Consider the following 11,672-nt stretch of genomic DNA (forward strand, 5'->3'; position numbering starts at 1 on the left):
AGCCCCTTTCGGCTCCTTGCGAGCACCCAGCTCCCTTCCTCTCTCCCGCCTGCGTCTGGACTATGGCGATGGTCCGAACGCGGTCAGGGGACCTGCTTCACCCCAAGGCCAGTGGGCCCAGCAGGGGAAGGACAGCAGGAGCCCGGAGCGGCCAGAAATGAGCAGCCTGGCCCATTTGTGATCCTCGAACGCCATCTGGCGGCAGGCGCGGGCACGGCCGCAGAAGAAGAGGCGCTGAGGCCCCGCTCACGCGGATCAGCCATTTCGTTCTGTAAACGGTCGCATTTCCCGACACGCACTGCGACCCCAGCTCGCGGCTGCAGGAAATGGCGGCGCGCGCAGGCGCACACACGCCGGACGCAAGTGCGCACGAGCCCGGGGTATACACACGCAGGCGCATACAGGCCGGTCTCACACCCGACTAGGCGCAAACGCGGCGAGGTGCGCGCGAGTCGGGGGCGCACGGGAGCAGGCGCACGCGCACATGTTCTGCGCCCGCTGCCCAGATCCCTGGAAGACAAGTGGGATCTGTCCTACCCCTCTTTCTTCCCAATCCAGAGTCTCCTGGCTCCCCACGGAGATCGTGAAAGATCTACGACAATAGTTCCGGACACTGAACAGGCATCACAATAAACTGGGGAGCTATTAAAAAGATACCTATGCCGGAGCGTCAGCCCAGGACTCGATCCTGCCTGCTGTCCCTTCTTCTCCTTTCAGTCTCTTACCCACTTATTTCTGGGGCATACAGGGTATGCCCTGGAGACCCAACGAGCCATTGCCTGCACCCACCAGCGTCCTACTGATGGGTACCATCCAGCCTACTCAGCTCAGTTCCTTTCCTGCGTACATAAGCCAGTGTTCCCTGGACTGGGAACTGACCACTTTTTGCAATTAAGACATGCCACCGTCCCTCTAGGACCCTGCTGCCACATTACCCTAATGCCAACATGGGGTACCAGGTCACTGCAGCCCCCCCACTCCCACCCCCAGCAGACATGCACCTCAATTGTGCAGAACAGAGGTGACACTTAGATGAAACAGTCAATGAAATTTATTAAAGAGAACCATTTACTGAAACCATTGAAGAGAAGGGAATGACAACACAAAGAGAAACCTGTAACAGCCACTACAGCCCACAGGTCTCGGGTCCCCCCCATCCCAGAGTGCCTAACAGGTGCATCAGCTGCCCCCCATAGCCTCCCTTCTTGGGGGCCCCACTATCAGCCTCTTGCCAGAACAATGGATGCTGGCAACGTCCTCTCACTCCAGGGCATCCCCCTCCCCCTCTGGCTGACATGCTGGGGCCGGGCCCTGCCCAATGGCCCACACAGGACAGTCACAGGACGCTGGAAAACAGAGCAGCGGACACTCCACCAAGCCCGGGAAACTGAGCCACAAGAACAGGTTGGCACATCAGAGCACAGTCCCAGTGGAGCCTCCTGCAGCCCCCCTCAGTGTCCCTTCTCCAGTTCTTCCTTCCCGAGGTCATGAGGTGAGCACCGGCCACGCTCTCCTGTGTCAGTCCTTCTCGGCATCTCCTGGGCCTGGGCTCGGGGATCTCTGGGGTGGGGTAGTGGGGGAACTGCTCAGATAAGCACACACACATCTCCACAAGAACAGGCAGCAGTTGGCCTGAATCTACACGGAGAAAGCAGAGTTGAGCTCATGGCACTGGCCGAGAGCGAGCAGGGCTTTGGCTGGTACTGAAGCTCACAGCACATGCTGGGGCTGAGAGGGAGCTATCCCCATAGGCCAGGACAGCCAGCCAGGGTTCACGCATGCCTCACAGTGCTGCACAGAAATGATGGCGTGTGTGTGTGTGGGATGAGAGGTGATTACTTGACATATGGGTCACCATAGGGCCTGCAGAGACACAAGTGGGCTTCACAGAACAGGGAGCAGCCTGCCCCAGGTGTCAGTGAATATGGGTCCCCCTCTCAGGAGGCCCAGGTGGCTGGCACTCTTGAGATGATCCCTAACATCTGCCAGGCCAGTGCAGGTGGCAGACGTCTTCACGTGTCCCTGAACTAGCCCAAACCCACTGCTCAGGGGAGCCACCAGGCTGGCTTCCCTAGTCAGCAGGGTTTGGGGCTGGGGCTGGGGCTGGGTGTGGTCCTGCCATGGGGAGACACCTCTCCCCTCCCCATTTGGGGTCACACATGGTCATCTCGCTCACTTGGAAGGGCTGATAGTGGTGGTCAGGGACCCTTGGGGATTGTGGGGGCCCAGGAGCTGGGTTTGGGCTGAGCGGGCCCCTCCTTGGCCCCGCTCCCCATGTGGGGTTACGTGGCTGCCCTGGCCTGGCCTCCCCCTGCCTCCAGGGCTCTGCTGCCCAAGAGGAGAGAGGGCCCTGGGCCTTCTGAGCCTATTAGCCCAAGGAGGACTTGGGGGGGCTCATCTCCCCAGCCCCGTCCTTGTTTCCTGACTCCTCCTGGATGGGCTTGAACTCCTCCTCAGGGGCCTCCTGGGTCTCCTGGTCTCCTGCCGGGGCAATGCCCTCTGGCTCAATGCCAGGACCTCCTGGGCCTGCCCCAGAAACACTGCCCATCTGGGCCAGGGTGGGGCCCCTGGGGGCCTCTGAGGGTCCCACCTGACCTAGGCTGGCAGGGGCGGGAGCATTTTCATCATCCTGAGTGGCAGGGGAGGCCTTGGTGGTCTTCTCACGGTCAGGGGCTGCCCTGGCAGCATCACGGGTGTCAGAAGCAGTCTCTCCAGGGTCGACTGTGCCAGGAACTGCCTCATCGGCCTCTTCATTGGCCGGGACGGCCTCTGCAGTGTATTCCTTGGAAAGGGCAGCTTCGGCGGTATCTTTGTTACCTGAGGAGGCCTTGGCTTCTTCTGCAGTGGCAGGGGTGCACTCGGCGATGACCTCGTTGGCTGAGCCACGCTGGGCAGCATCTTCACTGGCTAGGGCACCCTGAACAGCATCTTCAGTGGCTGGGGCACCCTGGGCAGAATCTTCCCGGCCTGGGGAGACCTTGGCAGCACCTTCACTGACTGGGGCAGCCTGGCCAGCATCTTCGCGGGTGGCCCAGGCAGCACCTTGACTGGGTGGGGCAGCCCGGGCAGCACCTTCGCGGGCCGGGGAAGCCTGGGCAGCATCTTCACTGGCTGAGGAGACCGCGGCACCATATTCACAGGCTGGGGCAGCCTGAGAGGCGACTAGGTCTCCAATGTCCACATGGGCCCCTTCTTCCACTTGGAACTGCTCACTTGTACCTGGGGCGGCCTCCCACGCCTCGGTCTCCTGAATGAGCTGCAGCATCCCCAGGAAGCCAGGCGGTCTCCTCTCCAGACGCATCCTCCTCAGCTTGTTCTGGAGCGTCTCGTTGGGGCGGGCCCGCATCAGCACCTGCCTGGTGCGCAGCTGGTCTGCGATGGCGGCCTGGATGGCCCCCTTAACCATGGCTGCCTGCAGCAGGCCCTCCAGGCGCATCACGTAGTTAAAGAGAGTCTCCTGGGGCCTCTGGGCACAAGTCAGGAACTTCAGCCGTGCGGTCATCTGGGCATCCTTGTTACCAAACGCTTGCACCAGCGCGGCCAGGCAGTCCTGTGCAGGGATGTCGGGATTTTCTTCCAGGAGGCTGCACATGAAATCCAGCGCGGGGCCACCCAAGCTCTCCACCAGCCTCCTCCTCCTCTCCCATTCCGATATGTGGCGCCACAGGTACAGCATGTCGTTGGTATGGTCCAGCCAGCTCTCAAAAGAATCTTCTCCACAGCGTGGCTCTTCCGACCCAGAAAAGGGTCTCAGTTCCTGGTAGGCCATGCTGTCGAGCAGAGGCTGCAAGGTCTCCCGCCATTGCTGGGTCCAGCCTCCTGCCTCATCCATGGCTCTTGCCACACCTGCAGCCTCTTCCTCACCTGGAGCCTCTGCCTCACCTGCAGCTCCTGCCACTGTCACAGATCCTGCCACACCTGCAACTCCTGTGTCACCTGCTGCTCCCTCTTCATCTGACGCTCCTGCTTCATCTTCAGCTCCTGCCTCCCCCAGGGCTCCTGCCTCCCCTGGGGCTCCTACCTCCCCCTCGGCTTCTTCTTCACCTGCAGCTCCCTCCTCACCTGCAGCTCCCTCCTCACCTGCGGCTTCTTCCTCACCTGCGGCTTCTTCCTCACCTGCAGCTCTTGCCACATCAGCAACTTCCTCCTCACCTGCAGCTCCCTCCTCAACTGTACCTTCTTCCTCACCTGCGGCTCCTGCCGCACCTGGAGTTCCTGCCACATCTTCAGCTTCTGCCTCACCTCGGGATTTTGACATACCTGCAGCTCCTGCTGTATCTGCAGTCTCTTCCTCACCTGCAGCTCCCTGTTCACCTGCAGCTCCAGCCTCAACTGTAGCTCCCTCCTCACCTGCAGCTCCAGCCTCAGCTGTTGCTCCTGCCTCACCTGCAGCTCTCTCATCACCTGCAGCTCTCTCATCATCTGCAGGTCTCTCATCACCTGCGGCTCCCTCCTCACCTGCACCTTCTTCCTCACCTGCGGCTCCTACCTCACCTGTAGCTCCCTCCTCACCGGAGGCTCCCACCTCACCTGGGGCTCCCTCCTCACCTGGAGCTCTCTCCTCACCAGCGCCTCCTGCCTCACGTGAGGCTCCCACCTCACCTAGGGCTCCTTCCTCACCTGGGGCTCCTGCCTCACGTGGGGCTCCCTCCTCACCTGCCGCTCCCTCCTCATCTGCAGTTCCTTCCTCACCTTCACATCCTGTCTCACCTGCAGATCCTGCCTCACCTTCACATCCTGCCTCACCTTCACATCCTCCCTCACCTTCAGAGCCTTCCTCACCAGCATCCCCCTCCTCACCTTCACATCCTGCCTCACCTTCACATCCTCCCTCACCTTCACATCCTGCCTCACCTTCACATCCTCCCTCACCTTCAGAGCCTTCCTCACCAGCATCCCCCTCCTCACCTGCAGCTCCTTCCTCACCTTCACATCCTGTCTCACCTTCAGATCCTCCCTCACCTGGAGCTCCTTCCTCACCAGCAGCTCCTTCCTCACCTGGAGCTCCTGCCACATCTGCAGCTGCTGCGTCACCTGCCCTGCCAGGCACTGCTTGCCTCTGAGGCTGTGCAGGGAAATTGAGTCTATCTTGTGACTCAGAATCAGGGGCCTGGGGCAGGAAGACCACATCCCAGGGTCCCCCCTTGCCTGGTATTTGTTGGGGGATCAAACTTTGATTTAAATACTCAGCAAACTCCACCAGGGCCACGCTGGTCCCCAGCTCCTTTCTGAAGACCTTGCCCAGCACTCGGTACCTGCCCAGGGGCCACAGGGCAGCCCGCACGGCCTCCTGGAATACCTGGTCCTCGCAGTCGTCCGGGATGCCCAGGATGAGCAGGGAGCGCTGTGCGTTCATGCCTCTCCACTTGCACCAGTCCCGCAGGATTGCCAGTGCCATTGCCATTGCTGAGGTCCTGTGGGTGGGGAGAAGCGACTGGATGGGAGTACACAGACTGTCGCAGTGTGGGCCTCGGCCTGCGGGTGCAACAGGGAGAGAGACGTGTTTGTGCCACACAGCCCACCCCACAGCCCCAGCCAGAGCCTCGTGCCCCTCACAGCGTGGCCTTCAGCACCTCCTCTCCCTGTTTGCTCTGTTTGACTTTAGGAAGCTTTTGTGATAATAAATTACATTTATTCACAAGATATAGGGCTAGTAGTATTTTTTATTTTTCTAGCAGCAGTTTTAGGGAAGTCGCCTGGTTCCCCAAGGAATTTGTCACCTTTTCCAATTTGAGGCACAAATTTTCCCATGATATTCCCTCCCACTCTTCTGGATGTCTGTCTGATGTGCAGTGACAGCCCTAGTTCCCTCCCAACACGACCCAGGTGATTCATGTCCTCCCTGTCTTGTGCATCGCTCTTGCCGGGGCTCCATCCCTAGTTCTGTGCTGTGTAAGAGGAGCCTGGGGAGAGCTGTCTCTGTCCCTCTGCCCCGCTGTCTCTCACTGACCTCCTCTCTGGGCGCTGTCGTCTCTTCAGTGGGCCACTTTGGGTTCCCTCTGCTCTTCTCTTTCTAGCTTCCTTCAATGGGCCATCAGGGCACTGATTTCACCTCCTTCTCCTTTCCTAAGGTGAGCATGTAGAGCAGCACGTTTTCCTCCGATCGCTTCTTGAGCTGCCTCCCACTACTTTGGGGAAGTTGTACTTTTTTATTATGCACTTTGAAATCTTTTCTAAGTTCCTTTGTGATTTCTTCTTTGATCTATGTGTTTCCAAATATTTAGAGATGTGTTATCGTTATTAACATCAAATAAAATTCCCCTGTGATCAGAGAACTGATTCTGTAAAAGTGCAATCCTTTTAAATGGATGGAAACCTTCTTAAGGCCTGAAGTATGGTGTATCCCGCTGACGGTACAGAGCAGCCTTCGAGAGAAGCTATAGTTTCCGTGGAGGCCAAGGCCCTGCCTATCCACATCTACGATCCCTAGGCCACCCTCCACAGAGGCCACCTGGAACCTCTCAGATGCCACGTGCAGGGCGCCAGAGCCCTCCCGAACCCTCCCCACTCCACTGGCCAGGGTGACACCTCCTGCAGATCACAGCCGCCCCAGCGCCCCCACACCATCATCTGCACCCCACGCAGCCAGGCTGCTCCTCTCCCGCACCCCCCACACCCTCAGCCGGCGGCCCTACCTTCCAGCCCACCCCCCGCCCCGCACCCGGGTGCCATCCTCCCCCTGCCTGCCGAGTGCACTCCCATTCTGCGACCCCGCTCAGCTGGGAGCACTCTGCTCCAGCCCCTGGAAGCAGGGCGCCCCACGATGCTTGGACGTTAGCCTTCCTCTCTGGCCTCCCCACACCGGGGAGCCGTCCCCTCCCCCGGCCTCCACACCTGCAGCCAGTCACCCTTCCCCGTGACCCCAGAAGCCAGGTGCACTCCGCGGTAGCCCCTCCATCAGCGCGCGTGCCCGCACCGGCTTAGACGGTCGGTGGCGGCCCCTCCGGCCTGCCCACGCCCTGGAGTCCTCCCCCTAGCGCCCACAGCCGGGAGCTCTCCCCTCCCGCGGCCCCCAGACGCAGAGCTGGTAGCCCGCCCTCTCACCTCCCCACACCCCGGGGCGGCGAGGGAGCGGAGCCCCCCTCCCTGCCCTGAGCAGCCAGCGGCGTCTGCCCTGCCCACCCCGTCTCACACGCACAGCGGGTCGCTCCCCTCCCGCCACCCGCACCCGGGAGTCCTCCTCCCATTGCCCCCTCCTCAGCCAGGAGCCCTCTCCCCAGCTGGGCGCCCTCCCCTCTGGCCTCCGGCACCAGGGAGCCCGCCCTTCCCACGCCCCCCACACACGCTGAGCCACTAGCCCCACCCTCCGGCCTCCGCACACCACAGCGCCCCCCCACCCCGCCTCCCCTCAGCCCCCACACCGGGGAACCCTGCCCTCAGCCCTCCCTTTGGCCGGGCGCCCTCCGCTCGCCCCCCCTCACCCCCACCCCCAAAGTTAGCCCTCCCCTCAGCTCTCCCCTCACCAGGGAGCCCCCCTGCCCCCCGCAGCTGGGAGCCTTCCACTCCCGCAGCCCCCACACCCGCAGCCGGGAGCCCAGCCGCCCACCTCCACCCCCTGCCCGGGCGCTCAGGGGCCCCGACCCAGGACTCCAGGCGACCCCCGAGTCCAGGCCCAGCAAAGCCCTGCCCGTCTGCTCACTTTCGCCGACTCGGTGGACAGTTCCGCGGTCCCACTCAGAAGGGGCTGAAGACCTCGCCTCAGCCGCACAGCCGGGGACTGTGGGGCACGGCTCCCAGGCGCTCTGTGCTGAGGCCACGTGAGCTTCCCGCTTCTCCCAGAAGCCCCCGCCAGGCAGAGCGGACAGAAAGTTCCAGGCGGCTCTGTGCAGGGCAGATGTGCAGGGCAGATGATTGGCTCGGAAGAGCACGTGAGGGGGCGCTGAGTGGTAAAGGCTTCACGGCGTCATCGCAAGGCTTGGAGCGTCCGGAAGCAAAAAGCGTGGCTTGTGGACGTGCCACCAATGAAACAGCCTACCAACAAGGCAGTGGACTTGCAAGAGTAACCTTGCACATGGAGCACCCGTTGTGGCAAATTGGGCAAGTTTTCTTTATAGTTTGTTTTCTGTTGTGGCTGGTCATGTCGTAAAGATGTCTATATTTTTACTGATTTCTCATCTAGTTGACCCGTTGCTGAGGCAGGAGTGTTAAAATCTCCAGCTAGAGTTGTGGAAATGTCTGTTTCTCCCTTTATCCTGTCAAATGTTATTTCATGTATTTTAAAGCTCTGTCAGTGGACGCAAACACATTTATGAAATCTGGGGGTTCCTGATTCATTGACCCTTACATCATTCTTCCCTTGATTCTCGGGTAATAGCCTTTGTCTTGAACTCTACTTTGTCCACTAGTAATACAGTGGTTCCTACTTCCTTATGCTTGCTCTTTCTATGGTATACCATTTTGCATCCTCTTACTATCAACTCATCTGAGTCTTTATTTTTCAATTGCAGCTCCTGTAGACAGCAAAAGCCTTGCTCTTTTCTTCATTCTGACAATCTCTGCCTTTTAATTGGAGTATTTAACCCGTTAACATCGAGTGTGATTTTGGATTATGGCTGGATTTAGGTCTACCCTTTTACCATCTGTCTTAGTCTGTTCAGGCTACTATAAAAAAAAAAAAAACACCATAGACTGGGTGGTATTTCATAAACAGCAAACATTTATTTCTCACAGTTCTGGAGGCCGAGGAGTCCAAAATCAAGGTACTGGTGGATTCTGTGTCTGGTGAGAGCCTGCTTCCTAGTTCATAGACAGACATCTTCTCACCATGTCCTCACACGGCAGAAGCGGGTCAGGGAGCTAGCTCTCCAGGGTCTCTTTTATAAGGTCACTAATCCCATTCCTGAGGGCTCCACCCCCATGAACTGATCACCTCAAAGGCTCCACCTCCTAATACCATCACATTGTGGGGTACCACGTAATGTGTGAATTTGGGGGAGCACACAGACATTCAGAGTATAGCACTGTCTGTCCATCTCTTTTTCTTCCTGTGTTCCCCTTTTCCTGCCTGAGATAATCAAAAACGTTTTAAATTCCATTTTAACTTATTAATGCCTTTTTAGGCAATTATCACTTTGAATTGGTTTGTAGTGGTTGCTCGAGAGATTATATTTCCTTAACTTTTCACTGTCCACTTGTGGTTAATATTGTACCACTTCACATAAGTGTAAGAACCTTTCCACCATACAGATTCATTCCCCATCTACCCCATCCTTTATGCTGTAGTCACCATATGTATTACGCCTACAGATGTTACAAAACCTACAACACGCTATTAAAATTTTTATTTTAGAAAATAGTCATGTGTACTGTAAGAAAATTAAGAGCAAATAAGTATTCTTGAATATTTACCCACACATTTACCATTTCTGCGGTTCTTCGTCTCCACGCAAAGATCAAGGCTTCCCTCTACTATCATGTTTCTTCTGATTGAAAGACCTGCTTTGGCATTTCTTTTAGCGTAGGTCTGTTGATGAATTCTCTTAGCTTTCACAAATCTCAAAAGGTCCTTCTTTCCCCTTCATTCTTGAGGGATCTTTTCCCTGGTTAGAGACAGAGAGTTCTGGGTTGAAAGTTGTTTTCACTTATTGTCGTTCAGCACTTTAAAATGCCCTTCCCCTGTCTTCTGGTTTCCATTCTTTCTGATGAGACTTCAGTGACTATTCTTGTCAATGTTCTGCTAGATGTAGTGCTTTGTCTAACTCGGACCGCCTGCAAGATTTTCTCTTTATACTTTGTTCAGTCGTTTGACTACACTGCCCCTACATGTGGCTTTTCTTTGTATTTACCCTCCTTGGGCTTCACAGAACTTCTTGAATCTGTAAATTACGTCTAGCTCCCAATTTTGAAAATGTCAGTCATTATTTCTTGAAGTAGCTTTTCTTCCCCATTCTCTCTTTTCTCCTGGGATCCCGGATACACATGTCTCGGACCTTTCTGTATTGTCCCACAGCTCACTGAGGCTCTGTTCTTCTTCTTCTTTATTTTTTTTTAAATCTTTTTCCTCTCAGTTTCTCAGAATGGATTATTTCTATTGATCTATCTTCCAAGTAATATGAAGCTTCTGAATATTCATAACTATTAACAAACACCAATGTTAAAGGAAGGATGGAGTAACAGGAGCCAGAATAGGACTGTGTAAAGAGCTGCCAAGTTGCAAGAGCACGTGGCATCCCTGAGCCCCAGGCCAGGAGCACTTAATGCAGTGGGAGATCAGACAGCCACTGCAGAAACCTAGGCCGTCACGGTTCCTAGTTGCACACAACAGCAGACTGGCCGATGGAAGCAGGAAGGGAATTAGTGAAGGATGGCGGGTGTCTCACGGGCATTTGGGAAGGGCTGGAGAGCCAGGCTTGGAGGCTTTGCAGAGAGGGACAAGGGTCTGAATCGCACCACTGTGCTGGACTGGTGAAGGCACCCCTGTGGCTCCCTCCCACGACTGGGCACAAACACCGTGGTTTGGAACAACAGTGTGGGACGCAAGTGCTGCCGTGAGAACCATGGCTGCCACAGCTCCTCAGAAAGCAGAGTTCACGGCCCCTGCTGCCACCCGCCCGCCCAAGTGGAATCTGTGTGGCCCCTGCTTCTTCCCAGCTCTGGCCCCAGATTCAGTTGGCAGCAGGTGCATCTGAATGGTGGGGTAGGTCATGTGCCCGCACCCTAGTTGTGAGGGAAGCTTGGAGAGCGCACACCTGGCGTTTTCTGGTCTTCTTGTTGGAGGTGGGTTCAGCCTCATAGAGTGGCAGCTTCCCAGGACAGAAGGAATGAGCAGAGTCTACCAGGCCTTCCTAAAAGGTCCAACACCTTCCCCCTGCCCTTAGCATGAAACTCGACTCCCCTCATCCCTCAACACTACCCCTTCATAGAGCACCACCTCCTCCCCCTTCCCCAGCTATTGTGGGTCCTCCTTCATCGTGCATCTCACTAGCCTGGTCTTTTTCTTTTGCTTGAGAGCAAGTCTGCAGGTGGAGGTGGTATGGATATCTTTGTGCCCATTCTCCCAGAAACCCCACAAGTGTCTAGAGATTTACAGTTGCTCAGTAAGTGTTGTCATTGTTGTTCCATGGTGATATTTTCACATTTCAAGATACCTCAAATTAAAATACATTTCAGATTTTTTCAAAAACCCTATCAGTCCAATACTGGCTTTCTCATGAAGGATCCTAGGGGCCTCTTGGGCATGACAGTTCTTTGTTGCGTGGCCCCACTCCATGCATCTTCCACATTTAGCAGTCCTGAATCCCGGGCACTGGATGCCAGTGGTGCCTTCCCCACAGTTAAGGAGAAAACCAAGATCACTCCCACCCATTTTCAAAAGACCAATGGGACAGGACCATCCCAAGATGAGAACCAACAGAACCCCAAAACTTTATAATTCACCTATTAAATGGAAGAAAAGCCCTCATCATGTCCTAGTCTGCCAAAGTGCCTATGCTAGCCTCTCACTGGAGACGTCTCCCATGGATGCTGAGCAGGAATCCTCTTATGGCCTCCCCACTTGACTCCCAACAGACCCTTCCCTCAATTGCCCACAGCAAAGGTGACACTCAGCTGAAACATTCAATGAAATTTATTAAAGAGAACCATTTACTGAAACCATTCAAGAGAAGGGAATGACAAAACAGAGAGGAAGTTCTAATGACCACTACAGCCTGTAGGTCTTCGGGCCCCAACCC

At 56.3% G+C, this 11,672-nt stretch overlaps 1 protein-coding gene across 2 annotated transcripts; it reads right to left on the reverse strand.

Annotated features, from left to right (window-relative positions):
* Positions 1-1,045: 1,045 nt before the first annotated feature.
* On the reverse strand, positions 1,046-7,779 carry LOC147911703 (uncharacterized). 2 transcript variants are annotated; one of them, XM_087427576.1, is made up of 3 exons: positions 7,640-7,779; positions 5,951-6,202; positions 1,046-5,475 (listed from the first exon to the last, which is right to left on the reverse strand). In XM_087427576.1, the coding sequence occupies exon 3, from the start codon at positions 5,402-5,404 to the stop codon at positions 2,369-2,371; it is 3,036 nt and encodes a 1,011-aa protein (XP_087283702.1). In that variant the 5' UTR covers positions 5,405-5,475; positions 5,951-6,202; positions 7,640-7,779; the 3' UTR covers positions 1,046-2,368. The 2 variants fall into 2 exon arrangements, with proteins under 2 accessions (XP_087283702.1, XP_087283703.1); XM_087427577.1 differs by lacking the exon at positions 5,951-6,202.
* Between the last annotated feature and the right edge of the window lie 3,893 nt (positions 7,780-11,672).

This window comes from Ceratotherium simum, chromosome X (genome assembly GCF_057802395.1).
Source record: "Ceratotherium simum simum isolate JZ-2026a chromosome X, ASM5780239v1, whole genome shotgun sequence".
NCBI classification, from domain to species: domain Eukaryota; kingdom Metazoa; phylum Chordata; class Mammalia; order Perissodactyla; family Rhinocerotidae; genus Ceratotherium; species Ceratotherium simum.